The sequence below is a fragment of the Lissotriton helveticus genome, chromosome 10 (genome assembly GCF_964261635.1).
Source record: "Lissotriton helveticus chromosome 10, aLisHel1.1, whole genome shotgun sequence".
In the NCBI taxonomy this organism is placed as follows: domain Eukaryota; kingdom Metazoa; phylum Chordata; class Amphibia; order Caudata; family Salamandridae; genus Lissotriton; species Lissotriton helveticus.
The window spans coordinates 349,134,010-349,151,835 of NC_136071.1; the positions used below are offsets into that span (position 1 = coordinate 349,134,010).

Here is a 17,826-nt window from a genome sequence, read left to right on the forward strand (position 1 = left end):
ATACTTTGGATGCTTTATATATGCCATTTTTAAGTGTAACTTCGAGCAGACAGTTGAAGTGTCATTACACTAACGTAAAAAAAAAAGGCCCTTTGCTTTGTCAGTTCCGAGCAAAATCTTATGTGGCCTTAAGGGAGTTGCCCAGGGAAGTCTACTGGCGCGCCAATGTCGAAACTCCATCTGCATACACATTCAAACATTCACACTTCCAAGTCGCGCACATCAGCTAGTGTGACTTTTCCTTGGGGCAAGGGAAGGACTAAAAGCTTTGATCCTTTCTTAAACCAAAAAAAAATATATATATTCTTGCATCGTTACCCCCTATTTAAGCAGAGGGACGGGTCACTTTAAGTCATACTCTCTTTTTACCTGCGAGGACAGAACTTCGACTTACAGAACGGCGCTGTACTTGCTGCTATCGACCAACAGCCACTGAAAATTTACGGCATTCAATCTTAGAACGTAAGTGCATGCAAGTTTTATTTCTATACATCTAAGGGACAGTATTGATACATTTACTTGCGTTTATTACAACTGTTACTATATCAACATCGCACCTCTGTTAAATTATTCTGCGACATGTTTGTTTGCAAATCTACATTTTCTATGGTAATACTTAGCAAAGGACTACGTAATTTCTCAAACAGGTCATACCTTTGTTTAAACCAACCGATACATATTGTTTTTTTTATCGTTATCTCTTGTAGGTTATTGGTACGCTTTCAACATTTCCTTGATAGGGGCAAAGAAACTGCGCACCAACATATATCATGTAAGTACAGCCAACTGTTCACTCTTCTACACAATTTTTACTTCCGTTCCTAACACTCCGACTCGCCACACAGAACATTCCTTCCAATAATTCAAGGCACAACATAAGTTTGACACACACCCATTCTTTCTTATATTTAATGCAACACAGTAACTACTCCTAATTACAACATGACACACACACCTTTTTACGTCTGTTACTATTACCTTTTCACGCACACACGGTTAAGAACACATACTATATAACACGCACGGCGAATTGAGTGCAACCACAACAGAACACTCCTTACTATTTTTTTCACTGCTTCACAGCAATACAGTAAACAGGATGATCGGACTGAACAGTGAACAGAGCTCCAGCTTACACTACTCACACACACCTTGTCAGATTATCTGTCAAGATTACATGCATACCGCTTCCATTCTCTGATTAAATGTAACACAGTAACCAGTGCAAGTTACAAGATGACACATACCCACCCTTTTTTTTACATCTATTACTATTAACTTTTCATGCACACACTGTTAGGAACACATACTATATCACACGCACGCCGAAATGAGTGCGACCACATTAGAACACTCATTATGCTTTCATTTACAGCTTCATAGCAAAACAGTAAACTGGATGATTGTACTCAAGAGTCAACAGAGCTGCATCTTACACTAATCACACACAGCCTGTCACATTAGGCAAAACACTGACTGCCACCCTTATACAGCACGTGCGACTCAAACGCAATCTAAGATCATAGCACTTCGCCACTACAGCACCAAACTTTCAGGAACAACTTCAAATTGCACATTTATTTGTATGCAAACAGGCTACACTTTACAACATTCACCCGCAGCTTTACTGGCACACATTAAGTAATCCAAGTTACTAGCTGACACACGAAAACATCCGCTCGTACAACTACTAGTATTACCTTTCCACAAACACGCACCCAATAACACATTAGCCAGGATTTGCGGCCTACAAAAATAAACACTTCACTTTACAGTTACTACACTATTCCCAGGCACATTGTATCATTCGGGAGAATAGTACAGCCATAAACCGTTCGCAACACTTCGCCACACCACAAAAAAATTTTCATGCACACATTCCACGAACAAGGGCACTTTCACACACACCATCTATTACATGGCTACTCACAATCTTTCTCTCAGGGGACAAATTTAATGTTTACTTTGTGTCCAAGGACCGCATCGGTGGGGGCAGGGTCAGTGGTTAAGGGTCGGGTCTACAGCAACAACATAAAACTGGCCATGAGGTTAATCACAGGACCCTGCAGCCGAAGGCTTCGTCCACTGAGCCCTCCCGGCATACACATAATTTTCTCGCTCTTTCTCTCTTCGTCTCCCTCCCTCTCTATAGCACACTAATCACACACACCCTGTCACATTAGGGAAAACACTTCATCTTACACTAATAACACACAGCCTGTCACATTAGGCAAAACACTGACTGCCACCCTTATACAGCACGTGCAACTCCTACGCAATGTAACATCAGAGCACTTCGCCACTACAGCACCAAACTTTCAGTCAGAACTTCTAATTGCACATTAATGTGCACGTAAACAGGCAACACTTTACAACATTTACGCAGAATGCATTCATTCGCAGCTTTACTTGCACAGTTAGTAATCCAAGTTACAACCTGACACACGGAAACAGCCGCTCGTACAACTACTAGTATTACATTTTCACAATCACACATCCAATAACACATTAGCCAGGATTAGCTGCCTACCCAAAATAAAACTTGACCTTACACTTAATACACTATTCACAGGCACATTGGAACATTAGGGGGAATAGTACAGTCATAATCCGTTCGCAACACTTCGCCACACCACAACAAACTTTTCATACACACGATCAAGGGGAGTTTCGCCCACACCCTCTATTACATGGCTACTCACAAGCTTTCTCGCAGGTGAATAATTTACTGTTTACTTTGTGTCCAAGGACCGCGTCGGTGGGGGCAGGGTTAGTGGTTAAGGGTCGGGGCGACAGCAACAACATAAAACTGACCATGAAGTTAATCACAGGACCCTGCAGCCGAAGGCTTCGTGCACTGAGCCCTCCCGGCATACACATAATTTTATCGCTCTCTTTCTCTCGCGCTCTCCCTACATCTATAGCTCCCCCTCCCTCTCTCCTGTCTTCCTCTGTCTCACTCTAACTGTGTTCCTCCCTCTGTCTCACTCCCCCTCTCTTTTTCCTCCTTTCTCCCTCCCTCTCCGTCTCGCAGCTTAGATTCACGTTTCTGCCTGTTTCACTCTCTCTTCCAACTCTCACCCCCCTCTCCATTTACTTACACAAATCTCGCAGATACCCCAAGCAGCGGTGCACGCAGTACCAATCCTTCTGTTATGCCACATCTCGCAGCTTAGATTCTTTCGCTCTTTCTTTTAACTCTCCACGTTTCTGCCTGTTTCACTCTCTCTTTTAACTCTCACCCCCCTCTCCATTTACTTACACAAATCTCGCAGATACCCCAAGCAGCGGTGCACGCAGTACCAATCCTTCTGTTATGCCACATCTCGCAGCTTAGATTCATTCGCTCTTTCTTTTAACTCTCCACGTTTCTGCCTGTTTCACTCTCTCTTTTAACTCTCACCCCCCTCTCCATTTACTTACACAAATCTCGCAGATACCCCAAGCAGCGGTGCACGCAGTACCAATCCTTCTGTTATGCCACATCTCGCAGCTTAGATTCATTCCCTCTTTCTTTTAACTCCCCACGTTTCTGCCTGTTTCACTCTCTCTTCCAACTCTCACCCCCCTCTCCATTTACTTACACAAATCTCGCAGATACCCCAAACTGCGGTGCACGCAGTACCAATCCTTCTGTTATGCCACATCTCGCAGCTTACATTCATTCGCTCTTTCTTTTAACTCTCCACGTTTCTGCCTGTTTCACTCTCTCTTTTAACTCTCACCCCCCTCTCCATTTACGTTTCTGACTGTTTCACTCAGCCACGCAACGCCACTCAGCCACGCAACGCCACTCAGCCACGCAACGCCACTCACCCACGCAACGCCACTCACCCACGCAACGCCACTCACCCACGCAACGCCACTCAGCCACGCAACGCCACTCAGCCACGCAACGCCACTCAGCCACGCAACGCCACTCACCCACGCAACGCCACTCACCCACGCAACGCCACTCACCCACGCAACGCCACTCACCCACGCAACGCCACTCACCCACGCAACGCCACTCACCCACGCAACGCCACTCAGCCACGCAACGCCACTCAGCCACGCAACGCCACTCAGCCACGCAACGCCACTCACCCACGCAACGCCACTCACCCACGCAACGCCACTCACCCACGCAACGCCACTCACCCACGCAACGCCACTCAGCCACGCAACGCCACTCACCCACGCAACGCCACTCACCCACGCAACGCCACTCACCCACGCAACGCCACTCAGCCACGCAACGCCACTCACCCACGCAACGCCACTCACCCACGCAATGCCACTCACCCACGCAACGCCACTCACCCACGCAACGCCACTCATCCACGCAACGCCACTCAGCCACACAACGCCACTCAGCCACGCAACGCCACTCACACACGCCACTCACACACGCAACGCCACGCACACATGCAACGCCACTCAGCCACGCACTGCCACTCTGCCACGCAACGCCACTCAGCCACGCAACGCCACTCAGCCACGCAACGCCACTCACACACGCAACGCCACTCACACACGCAACGCCACTCACACACGCAACGCCACTCACCCACGCAACGTCACTCACCCACGCAACGCCACTCACCCACGCAACGCCACTCAGCCACGCAACGCCACTCAGCCACGCAACGCCACTCAGCCACGCAACGCCACTCAGCCACGCAACGCCACTCACACACGCCACTCACACACGCAACGCCACGCACACATGCAACGCCACTCAGCCACGCAACGCCACTCAGCCACGCAACGCCACTCAGCCACGCCACTCAGCCACGCAACGCCACTCAGCCACGCAACGCCACTCACATACGCAACGCCACTCACACACGCAACGCCACTCACCCACGCAACGCCACTCTGCCACGCAACGCCACTCAGCCACGCAACGCCACTCAGCCACGCAACGCCACTCAGCCACGCAACGCCACTCAGCCACGCAACGCCACTCAGTGAATAATTTACTGTTTACTTTGTGTCCAAGGAACGCGTCGGTGTGGGCAGGGTTAGTGGTTAAGGGTCGGGGCGACAGCTACAACATAAAACTGACCATGAAGTTAATCACAGGACCCTGCAGCCGAAGGCTTCGTGCACTGAGCCCTCCCGGCATACACATAATTTTATCGCTCTCTTTCTCTCGCGGTCTCCCTACATCTCTATAGCTCTCTCTCCCTCTCTATAGCTCCCCCTCCCTCTCTCCTGTCTTCCTCTGTCTCACTCTAACTGTGTTCCTCCCTCTGTCTCACTCCCCCTCTCTTTTTCCTCCTCTCTCCCTCCCTCTCCGTCTCCCTCCCTATCACCCTGCATCTCACTCCCTTTCTCTTCCTCTCCCTCCATTTCCCTTCCTTTCCCTAACTTTCCCTTCCTCTCTGTTTTTGTATATAACTCTCCATTTGTCTCCCCTTTATTCCCTCTCTATCTTTCTACATTACTTGCACACTAACTGGGTACATTTTCAATATTACACGCACAGCGCATTCATTCTCAGATTCAATGCAACACATTAACCAGTCCAAGTTACAAGATAACACACACACATTTTTTTACGTCTCTCAGTATGAACTTTTCACGCACTCACTCACTCTCTCTCTGTCCCCCTTTTCCTAACACTCCCTCTCTCTCCCTCTATCATCTCACCCTGCCTGTGTGCCACCCGTGGCGCATACACTCACAGCAGCACTAGAGCTCTTAACAGGTCTTTAAAACACTATTTACATGTTAATGTGCCCTTTATGTGAAAAATTCGAAAAAATCTCTTCTAAACATTATGTATTTTTTTTCTCCTTTCAGATTATTAAAACAACAACAAAAGAAACAGAAGTTAAGGTAAATACTACTTTGCCACTTAGTTTAAAATTTTTTAAAAGTTCTGACCTTACAGTCCCCAAAAAAATTTGTTAGTTCACAAACCTTCTTAATTTACATTTGTTGATAACAACATTTCAGTATAACTTATAAAATGCAGAGATGCTTGAAAGCAAGTTACCATCAAGGGAATAGCAAATTTAATAGCAAATCACAAGGTAAGCAATGCTTACCAAATAGTGCTTTTGCTGTCTTGCACAATTTATGCAAGCCAGTAACTACTTGGAACTCTAATGATCTGCATTATATCATGGACCGTGGGGACGCTTTATATCTCCAAATGCATTCTATTAACAACGAAACACTTATGCATCCAGATGACCTGCCAAGGTATATAGACCACAATCAAGAGATATATTCACTTTTGCTACGGAATGCTTACTACGGTGATGTCCTTAAACGTTTTGATAAAGCCTACCCAGATATTAGCACAGCATTAAATGTTACTATTAATAAGCACTGTGGTGTTCTACTTTGTATGAATGTTTATGTAATAGCTATTTTCAAACATATGCAATCATACTTTGTATTTGATTCACATAGTAGGGACCATGAAGGCATGCCTCATTCAAACGGAACATGTGTTACAATTGCATTTAATTCGTTTGAAGGCCTAATTCAATATGTTATGAAACTAGCATATAACTTTACACATCAGGCTGAGCAATGTGTCCAATTTGAATTAACACCAATAGATATAAAAGTCATTCAAAGGAAATCCTTTACAAAAGCACTTACTGTGCATAAAAAAAATAGTCACCTACCGCAAGAAAGAAAAATTTGGGTACATACTACTGAATGTACTCCTAATCAGACGATAACATCAACATCAATGTCTTCTGATGATTTACTGAATAAAAGTAAGGGAGGGAATAGCAATAGTAATCATTTAGCACAATTACCAGGTAATAGTAAAGCTATACAGGGAACAAATAAACAGTCTCGGAAAAGAAAAAGGGATTCAAGTACATGTCCAACTAAAGTTGTACAAAGAAAAAAAGTTAATACAGCTGAAGAAGACATTACCAACAGTCAACTAAGTGCTACTGATAATAACATCCCCATCTTCACGCAGGGCCAAAGACAGAAACGAGGTAAACAAATCCATACAATCATTCGCAAATTCCACCGGGAAATATTGCATGGCCCAGAGTACATTTGTACTCTTTGCAATCAACTGTGGCATAAACAAACGTTGCAAAATATACGCAGTGTTAGCCAATCTGAAATTTTCAAGAAGTGTAACATTAGTAACAAGAAAACCAATTTTATATGTAAGACTTGCTATTATTACATTCGCAAAAACAAAATACCACCATGTTCTATTGTAAATGGCATGGGCTTCCCAAATGTACCAGTTGAATTAGAATTATATGATTTAGAAGAAAGATTAGTTTCACCTAGGATACCATTCTTACAAATTCGGAGTCTGCCACGCGGTTTTCAAAAATCATTATCAGGAGCAGTAGTTAATGTACCTGCAGATGTTATGACAACTGTTACAATTTTACCAAGGCAAATTAATGACGCCATGACAATCCCAGTGAAATTAAAAAGGAAATTAATCTATAAATCATATACACATTATGAGAATATTAGACCAAATACAGTAAAAAAGGCAGCTACTTGGCTAGCTAAAAATAGTACAATGTTTAATGAATATGGTGTTACGATTAACCCTGACTGGGAGTATATACCTCCAGAAATAGAATCTCACAATGAGACTTCTGAGACAAACAATTCATCTGATAGTTCTGACAACATAGAAGCTGGGAATTTGGATACTATGTTAACAAATGAAACTATTACTAGTAATTCGCTGAATGTGTTAAGTTTCGCTCCAGCTGAACATAACACGCCAAGAGGTTTATATGAGGATAAAGATTCAGAGTTTTTGGCTTTCCCTACTATTTTTTGTGGTGAACGAAGGCCTAACAATAAGGAAAGACACATACCGGTACATTATAGTACTATTTGCCAAGCAGAGTTAAGGAGTTATGATAGAAGAGTCGCTAAATCTATTAGTAATATGTTTTTTAAACTAAAGAAATTACATATTAAGCAGATCCATGGTAAAATCAACATTTCCATCAGAAAACATTTTACAGATGGGAATAAAATAACTGCTAAAGACATTAAATGTAATATTGCCAATGTTTTTCAGTTTAATGAGGGGTACAAAGTATTAAAAACTATACGCAGTTCACCTCCATATTGGGAAGGTTGCAAAAAAGATATTTTTGCAATGATAAGGCAACTTGGCATACCCACTTTCTTTTTGACTTTATCTGCTGCTGAAACAAAATGGCACCATTTAATAAATATACTATTGAGAGTTAGAAACTTAAAGGAATGTACAGAGGAAGAATTCTTAAACATGTCTTGGGAAACTAAAAGTAAATTAATACAAGAAGATCCAATAACATGTGCAAGACAGTTTGACTATCAAGTTAGGAAATTCTTTAATTGTGTTTTGCTGAATGGCACTAATCCAATTGGGGAAATAGTAGACTACTTTTACAGAGTCGAATTCCAACAAAGAGGTTCTCCACATATACATGCATTACTCTGGGTAAACAAAGCACCATTGTATGGTGTTTCACCAGTCGAAGAAGTCAATAGCTTTATTGACAAATATATCACTTGTCATAAGTCTGAGGACCCTCTTTTACAACCGTTAATAAATCTACAAAGGCATGGTCACACCAAAAATTGCAGACGTAAACAGCAACGGACATGCAAATATCAATATCCCAAATATCCAATGTCAAGAACGCTCATATTAGAGCCATTAACACTTGAGGAGACAAATAAGCAATGGCAAGATAATATGAAAATAATACATGAAGCTATGAATAATACTACTTTTAATACACTTTCTTTTGAGGACTTTTTAGAGTTCATTAAAATGGATGATAAAGAATATATTACTTCTATACAAACTAGCTTACAAAAAACAACTATTTTTTTAAAAAGAACACCAGGCTAATGCTTCATCAATAACTACAATAGTACTCTTTTAGAAGCTTGGCGAGCAAACATAGACTTGCAGTTTATACTAGACCCTTATGCTTGTGCAGTCTATATTATCTCATATATCAGTAAATCGCAAAGAGGAATTAGCAAACTTCTAGCGCAAGCTGCTAAAGAGGTAACAAGCAATAGTAATATCAAAGATCAACTTAAACACATAGGAAACAAATTCCTCAACTGCACAGAAATTAGTGCTCAAGAAGCAGCATATCTAATTCTTCAAATACCATTACGGAAAAGCTCACGATCATTTGTATTTATTAATACTAGCCGTCCAGAGAAAAGAACTTATTTAATGCGCGATATCGAAACTATTAATAACTTGCCCGAAAATTCAACTGACATTCAATGTGAAAATATTATTATTAAGTACTGCAAACGGCCACAATCATTAGAGATGTGCACGTTAGCAGACTATGCGGCTGATTTCAACTATGTGAAGAAAAAAACACATGGGAAAGAAATAAATGATTGCGAAGATTTACTTGCAGAACAAAACTTTTACAGCTCAGATGAGGAAGAATTAGAAATAGAATGTAGTCACGGAAATAAACAACAAAAGAAACAGAATTATGATTATGCTTTAAATAAGCGCAGACAAGGGAAAATAATACGCTTTTGCAGATTTAGCAAAAATAATGAACCAGAAGAGTATTATAGAGAAATATTAATGTTGCACTATCCATGGAGGGAAGAAGAAAAAATACTAATCAACAAGGAAACTTACTATGAGAGGTATCTGGAAGTTAAATCATTTGTTGACACACAACTAAAAATCTATAACAAACAGCATGGCGAAGTTACAAACATTATTCATGAACAGTGTCATGAAAATGTAATTTCACCTCCTCTATCACCAACTGTTAATATACAGACAGAAGACCAAAATCCAGAACATAATAATAGATATGATTTGGCTCTAGATTTAGGAATTAGAACTACAACTGAAGAACAAAGCTTAACTAACGTTATTTTACCCAATGAAAAATACCAACAACTTATGCAAAACTTAACGGAGGAACAACTTAATTTTGTTTACCATCACTTGCATTGGTTTAAAACTACAAGCACTCCATGCTATACTTTTTGCACTGGAGGGGCTGGTGTTGGGAAAAGTTTTGTAATATCTGCACTATATCAAACTTTACTACGCTATTATAACACTAAGGCCGGTGAAAATCCAGATAATGTTTATATCTTACTTACTGCTCCAACAGGAAAGGCTGCCCATAATATTAATGGAAAAACACTGCATAGCACTTTCAAAATACCTGTGTCGCAAAGTTTGACTTATAAACAACTGAGTCATGAACATAGAACTGCTCTACAAATGGAAATGATGCATGTTAGAGTTGTTATTATTGATGAAATTTCAATGGTAGGACACAATATGTTGAATTTTATACATAACAGGCTTCAAGAAATTAAATCATCTAATGAACCATTTGGAGGAATTTCTATTTTAGCCATTGGTGACTTTTACCAATTAAAACCTGTATTTGACAGATACATTTTTCAGGATTCTACACAAATGTATGGTCCTTTAAGTGCTAACTTATGGAAAGAACATTTTAAAATTTTTGAATTAACAAAAATTATGCGCCAAAAAGAAGATCTACAATTTGCTGAATTACTAAACCGATTGAGAGAAGGCAAGCATACTGAGGAAGATATTTCACAAATTAAGCAAAGGGAAATACAACCTGATGAGACTTTATTAGAAACAATTCCATATATCATGTCAACTAATCTAGAAGTTAATGAAATTAACCAAAAGGTTTTAGAACAACATTGCAAAGATTATCCAGTCTACATAACAGTAGCAAGCGATACCGTCAGTTCAGATTTGTCTGAAAATGTGAAAAAAACGATTCTTAAGCAACTGCCCAAAGATCCACAGAAAACAATGGGCCTTTCACATACATTACACATTGCCTTACAACTTCGTTATGATTTAAGTTGCAATGTGGATGTCAATGATGGTTTAACAAATGGCGCAACTGGTGTTGTACAATTAGTTGAATTGATTAACAATACACCTATTATCGTTTGGTTGTTATTTGACAATCCCACTATAGGACAAACAACCAGACAACAATATAAACACTTATTTCATTCACAAATACAAAATACATGGACACCAATACATGCTATAGCTAGACATTTCCAATACACTAAAAAATTTATTACCATTATACGCAAGCAATTTCCTTTACGCCAAGCATCAGCACGCACTATACATCGCACACAAGGTGCAACTCTCGAACCACTTTATATACACTTTAATAACAGCAAGATTCATCATTTGCATTATGTTGCTATTAGCAGGGCAAAATCAATACAAAATGTATATGTACACAATTTTGATGAACGTAAAATTGTAGTACATCCACAAGTTAATGAGGAAATGCACAGATTAAGGACAGAAATGCCACTTGAAATACATATCCCACAGTTACATACATACAGTGCACATTTCAATATCATTGCACACAATATCAGATCACTACAGAAAAATTTTCCATCTATGGTAGCGGATAGCAATATATTACAAGCAGACATTATTTGCTTAACTGAGATCAACACTACAAGAAATGCTACAGCTAATGATTTCACGATAGAACAATATCATCACATTATATTTGATAAATTTCATACATACAACACAAACCATGGAATGATTATGTACTACAAAAAAGATTTATTTATATTGCCTATTTATGAGACACTTGAAGGGATTGACATTTTACATTTTACTCTACAGATTGGTAACACAGATTTCCTTATTATTATTTTATACAAACCACCCCTAAAAAGTATAACTTCTCTTTTTGATTTCATCACAAATATTACGGATTTTTACCCCACACACAAATTCATTATTATAGGTGATTTCAATGTGGATGTATCTCAACAAAATGCAAACAGCAAGCAATTACTTGGATTCTTTGAAACGCAATTACAATGTCAACAACTCATTAACAGTTACACAACTAACTACCAATCCATTTTAGATCATATATATACAAATGTCCAACTACACAACTATGGTACTTTAGAATGCTATTACAGTGATCATAAAGCAATATGGGTTTGTATTTAACATGTTATGTCACATTTTCTATTTCAGATGATGTCTATTGAAGAAATTATGAACATTAATACCGATGACAACAAACCATACCAGAAACCAATAAGAGTTAATGTCATCAACTGCTCAGGGAAAACTACGTACAAAAATGCTAAACAAGAGCAGAAAATTTTATTCCATTTGGCTTTAGCAGATAAAACTGGAACAATAAAATGTACTTGTTACCAAGAAAATTTATATGAGCAAACGAAAAATAACTGTGGACTACTGATACGAAACTTTATTATCAAAAACAAAACAATTTTAATTACAAAACAAACTAAAGTAACCAAATTTCCTGCAATGGCAATCGAGGATGGCCTGATCCAACAAGCAAACAACATTTTGCATCCGCCTGCACCATCGGCTTCTCCCATCAAGGAAATAAAACGGGCAAGTCTAAAAAGCCTGATGACCGTTTCAGGGACAATAATTGCCGTAAGTATGAACACAAACATGTCATCATGTCAACTAAAAAAAAATATTGTCTCGCATTTGAAAAGTTGGACTTATTAGTATTGTAAATGACATATCTTATTTATTTTTTACTTTTTTAAATTGCAAGTCTAAATAGCACACCTATGTCATGTGACAGGCAGACCTGCTCTTAGGGCAGGTATGCTTGCCACATGGCACCTGTGCCCTTTTTGGGGATGCCAGAGGGTGTCAAAGTGACACCCCCTGCACCCTTCTGAATTCTTTAATTACCGATTCGGTAAATAACAAATCGATAATGCCTAATCATTCCTATGGGCTTCAAAGCCCATAGGAATGAATGGGCATTACCTATTCGGTATTTACCGATTCGGTATTTTAAGAATTGTTAAGGATTCGGTACGAATACAGATGTTGGGACCTACATACCATTTACCCATTTTTAAATACCAAATCGGTATTATTCGGTATTTCAAAATAGGTAAATGGGATTTACCTACATCGTGCCCTTAGTAACTTCACTAACAAGCTCAAAAAAGGTTGCATTATACACTCTTTCACACTATGTTGAAAGTAAGAGTTTTGGGAAATATAATAGGCCAGTGCTTTGGGCTATACTACAAATTCAAGTACTCTCCACAAAGCCTTTTTTTAAAAAAAAAAATGCAATATGGTAGAAAGGATGTTCATTTGGGTCGTGAAATCTAATACATTATATTGCCAGTCATACAACGCATCTACTACTATGTGGTTTTACTGTCACTATTTTATAGATTTGCTCTTTTTGGGTTTCCCAAAAGAACGCAAAGACTGTCTTTACATCAATGCCTCACCCTCAGTCACCCTGACTCACCCTCAACACCCCACCCTCACTCTCCCTCAACACCTCACCCTCAACAATTCACCCTTAATGCCTCACTCACCCTCAATCTCACTCAACATCAATCACCCTCAACACCTCCTCCTCACTCACCCTCAATCACCCTCACTATCCCTCAACACCTCACACTCAAAAACTCTACACTTCTCCCTCAACTACTCACTCACCCTCACTCTCACTCAACACTTCAACACCTCAGCCTCACCCTCAACATCAATCACTCACCCTCACTCACCCTCATCCTTACTCACCCTCAACTTCTCACCCTCACTCACCCTCAACACCTCACCCTCAACACCTCACCCTCTACAATTCCCCCTTAATGCCTCACTCACCCTCAATCTCACTCACCCTCAATCACCCTCAACACCTCCCACTCACTCACCCTCACTCACCCTCACTAGCCCTCAACACCTCCCCCTCAAAAATTCTACACTTCTCCCTCAACTCCTCAGTCACCCTCACTCTCACTCAACACCTCAACACATCAGCCTCACCCTCAACAACTCACCCTCACTCAATCACCCTTACTCACCCACACTCACACTCATCCTTACTCACCCTCAACTTTTCACCCTCAATCTCTCACCCTCAACACTCCCTCACTCTCACTCACCCTAAACACCTCACCCTAACTCAGCCTCACTCACACTCACCCTCACATAACACCTCATCTTCACTCATCCTCACTCACCCTCAACCCCACCCTCACTCACCCTAACCCTCACTCACCCGCAACACCTCACACTCAATCACTCACCCTCACCCTCACCCTCACTCATGTCATCATATGTACTAAAAACATGCATACTTGCCTTACACACACAGTACACCCAAGCAGCGGTGTACGCACTACCAATCCTTCTGTTATGCCACATCGCGCAGCTTACATTCCTTCGCTCTTTCTTCTAACTCTCCACGTTTCTGCCTGTTTCACTCTCTCTTCCAACTCTCAACCCCCTCTCCATTTACTTACACAAATCTCGCAGATACCACAAGCAGCGGTGCACGCACTACCAATCCTTCTGTTATGCCACATCTCGCAGCTTAGATTCCTTCCCTCGTTCTTCCACGTTTCTGACTGTTTCACTCTCTCTTTCAACTCTCAACCCCCTCTCCATTTACTTACACAAATCTCGCAGATACCCCAAGCTGCGGTGCACGCACTACCAATCCTTCTGTTATGACACATCTCGCAGCTTATATTCCTTCGCTCTTTCTTCTAACTCTCCACGTTTCTGCCTGTTTCACTCTCTCTTCCAACTCTCACCCCCGGCTCAATTTACTTACACAAATCTCGCAGATACCACAAGCAGCGGTGCACGCACTACCAATCCTTCTGTTATGCCACATCTCGCAGCTTAGATTCCTTCGCTCTTTCTTCTAACTCTCCACGTTTCTGCCTGTTTCACTCTCTCTTCCAACTCTCACCCCCCTCTCCATTTACTTACACAAATATCGCAGATACCCCAAGCAGCGGTGCACGCACTACCAATCCTTCCGTTATGCCAGATCTCACAATCTTCCATCACACATGGAGCTGGTACAGCACAGGCAACGGCAATGCAAGCTTCACTCAAACACGGAGCAGGTACAGCACAGGCAACAGCAGTGCAATCTTCCCTTACACATGGAACAGGTACAGCACCGACAGCAGCAGTGCAAGCTTCCCTCACACACAGATCAGGTACACCACAGGCAGCAGCAGTGCAAGCTTCCCTCACACATAGATCAGGTACAGCACAGGCGGCAGCAGTGCAAGCTTCCCTTACACATGGAACAGGTACACCACCGACAGCAGCAGTGCAAGCTTCCCTCACACACCGTCACACACCCTCAGCTTCACACACCCTCACTCACCCTCACACACACACACACACACACACATACAACAACAAAAAGAAGAATAGAAATAAACTATCCTAATCCACACTCTAACTCCTAGATTTAAATCCTGAGTCCTAATTCACCCTACAAATACACTCTTTCACTCTATGTAGAAAGTACGCGTTTTGAAAACTATAATATGCCAGCGCTTTGCTGTATACTACAAATACAAGTACTCTCTACAAAGCCATTTTTTGCAAAAAATATTGCTATCATTTAGGAAGGATGTTCATTTGGGTCGCTAAATATAATACATTATATGGGCATTCATACAACGCACTAATAATATGTGTTTTTACAGTCACTATTTTATACAATGCTTACTTTTTCTTTAGGAAGAGAACGCAAACACTGTGTTTACCTCAATGCCTCACCCTTAGTCACCCTCACTCATCCTCAAAACGTCACCCTGACTCACCCTCAACACCTCACCCTCAACACTTCAGCCTCAACGCCTCACTCACCCTCAATCTCACTCACCCTCAATCACACTAAACTCCTCACCCTAACTCACCCTCACTAGCCATCAACACCTCCCCCTCAAAAACTTTACCCTTCTCCCTCAACTCCTCAGTCAACCTCACTCTCACTCAACACCTCAGCCTCACCCTCAGCCTCACCCTCACTCACCCTCAACACCTCACCCTCACTCACTCACCCTCACTCACCCACACTCCCCCTCATCTTTACTCACCCTCAACTTCTCAACATCAATCACCCTCAATCTCTCACCCTCAACTCCTCACCCTAAATGACACTCACTCAGCCTCACTCACACTCACCCTCATCCTTACTCACCCTCAACTTCTCACCCTCACTCACCTTCAATCTCTCACCCTCACCCTCTCACCCTCGCTCACCCTCACTCACCCTCACTTACATTCACCCTCACACTCACGTAACACCTCATCCTCACTCACCCTCACTCACCATCAACTCCTCACCCTCACTCACTATCAACACCTCACACTCAATAACTCACCCTCACCCATGTCATCATGTCTACTTAAAAAATGCATAGTTGACTTACACACACATTACACCTTTAGTAACTTCAATAAGTAACTCAAAAAAATTAGAATTATACACTCTTCACACATAGTAGCAAGTATGACTTTTGGAAACTAAAAGATGGCAGTGCTTTGGTGTATACTACAAACACAAGTACTCTCTACAAAGCCATTTTTTCAAATAAACAATTCAATCTTTTAGAAAGGATGTTCATTTGGGTCGTTAAATGTGATACATTATATTGCCTTTCATACAAGGCACTAGCAATATGTGTTTTTACAGTCACTATTTAATAGAATGCTTTCTTTTTGTGTAGGAAGAGGATGCAAAGACTGTGTTTATCAATGGGCAAGATACCCCACTCAAATCGATTACAATAAAAGATGCAACTGATGATATAAAAGTGACACTGTGGAGAGAAGCGTCACAATTTAAAATACATATTGGGAAATATGTTACCCTGACTCACGTCACTGTACATGAATTCAATTGCCAAAAAATATTGAATACAACGCGCCATAGCAAAATGGAGGTAAGCACAACAAACAAAACTTTTGTCAACTATCTCTGCTCAGCCACTCTTGGACTTTCACCCAGTCTTGCCCTTTCACCCACTCTGCCCCTTGCACCCACTCTGGACCTTTTACATTTCACCCACTTGGGACCTTTCACCCACTCGGGAGCTTTCACCCACTCGGGAACTTTCACCCACTCGGGACCTTTCAACAACTCTGGCCCTTTCACACACTCTAGGCCTATCACCCACTCTAGACCTATCACCCACTCTAGACCTATCACCCACTCTCGACCTATCACCCACTCAAACCCTATCAACAACAGGGACCCTTTCACCTACTCAGTCCATTTCACCCAATCTGGCACTTTCAACCACTCTGTTCCTTTCACCCACTATAGGCCTTACACAAAACATAAAGTATACAAATTTAAAAACTAATTGTTGCTTTTGTTTTCTCTCAACAGGTAACAGCCCCACCAGAGGAAAAGATGGACATTCTAATTTATGGTGTTGAAAGCTCTACAGAGCAAAATAGTATTATCACAATAAAAGTGACAAACACAGACGAATATCAATCTATGCCCATCGAAAACCAGATCTTAATTAAATGGTTTATGTTAGATGAGGAAGTTGACAACATCGGAGATGCCCTTGTCCACTTTTTGCCACAAACTTTTGAAGTTGTCTTTTGTAATGGCCAAATCATAAAGATTCTGCACGAAAAAAACGATGACATATGTTCTGACTAAATTTTGCATGTTGCCAGGATATCTTATTTTTGTACAAAGTTAAACAATAAATTTTTTTTTTTTTTTTTAAATAAATAAATAAGTGTGGGATACAAATTTTACAACTTCTATGGTATTTTTTGCTCTACAAAAGGCAAATTGTAAGTAATACACTCAATTTATACAACATAGTCACACCCACATACAACATTCAGCCTATCCATTTGACATTACAAACACATATACAAAATACACATACTTTGTAGCTTGCACGCACTACAGTAGTATGTATGAATGAGACTGTTGTTGTGCTAAATACGCCTGTGCTGGTGCCGAGTTA

The 17,826-nt window shown here is 41.1% G+C and overlaps 2 protein-coding genes across 3 annotated transcripts in view; one reads left to right on the forward strand and one right to left on the reverse strand.

Moving 5' to 3' along the window:
* Positions 1-17,826, reverse strand: part of LOC144783810 (unconventional myosin-Ig-like) — a 1,420,229-nt gene that overhangs the window by 85,893 nt on the left and 1,316,510 nt on the right. The gene's annotated exons all lie outside the window — the stretch shown is intronic.
* On the forward strand, positions 538-17,802 carry LOC144785194 (uncharacterized). Of its 2 annotated transcripts, XM_078664242.1 has the most exons (5): positions 538-772; positions 5,791-5,826; positions 12,029-12,466; positions 16,558-16,773; positions 17,223-17,802. In XM_078664242.1, exons 3-5 carry the CDS (start codon positions 12,029-12,031, stop codon positions 17,505-17,507), a joined length of 939 nt encoding a protein of 312 aa, XP_078520368.1. In that variant the 5' UTR covers positions 538-772; positions 5,791-5,826; the 3' UTR covers positions 17,508-17,802. The 2 variants fall into 2 exon arrangements, with proteins under 2 accessions (XP_078520368.1, XP_078520367.1); XM_078664241.1 differs by lacking the exons at positions 538-772; positions 5,791-5,826 and having other exon boundaries at positions 11,847-12,466.

Coding starts and splice junctions, on each gene's coding strand:
- LOC144785194 (XM_078664241.1), top strand. CDS start 12,008: ATGTCACATTTTCTATTTCAGATGATGTCTATTGAAGAAATTATGAAC. Junction 12,467..16,557: donor TTTCAGGGACAATAATTGCC/GTAAGTATGAAC, acceptor CTTTTTGTGTAG/GAAGAGGATGCAAAGACTGT. Junction 16,774..17,222: donor CGCGCCATAGCAAAATGGAG/GTAAGCACAACA, acceptor TTCTCTCAACAG/GTAACAGCCCCACCAGAGGA.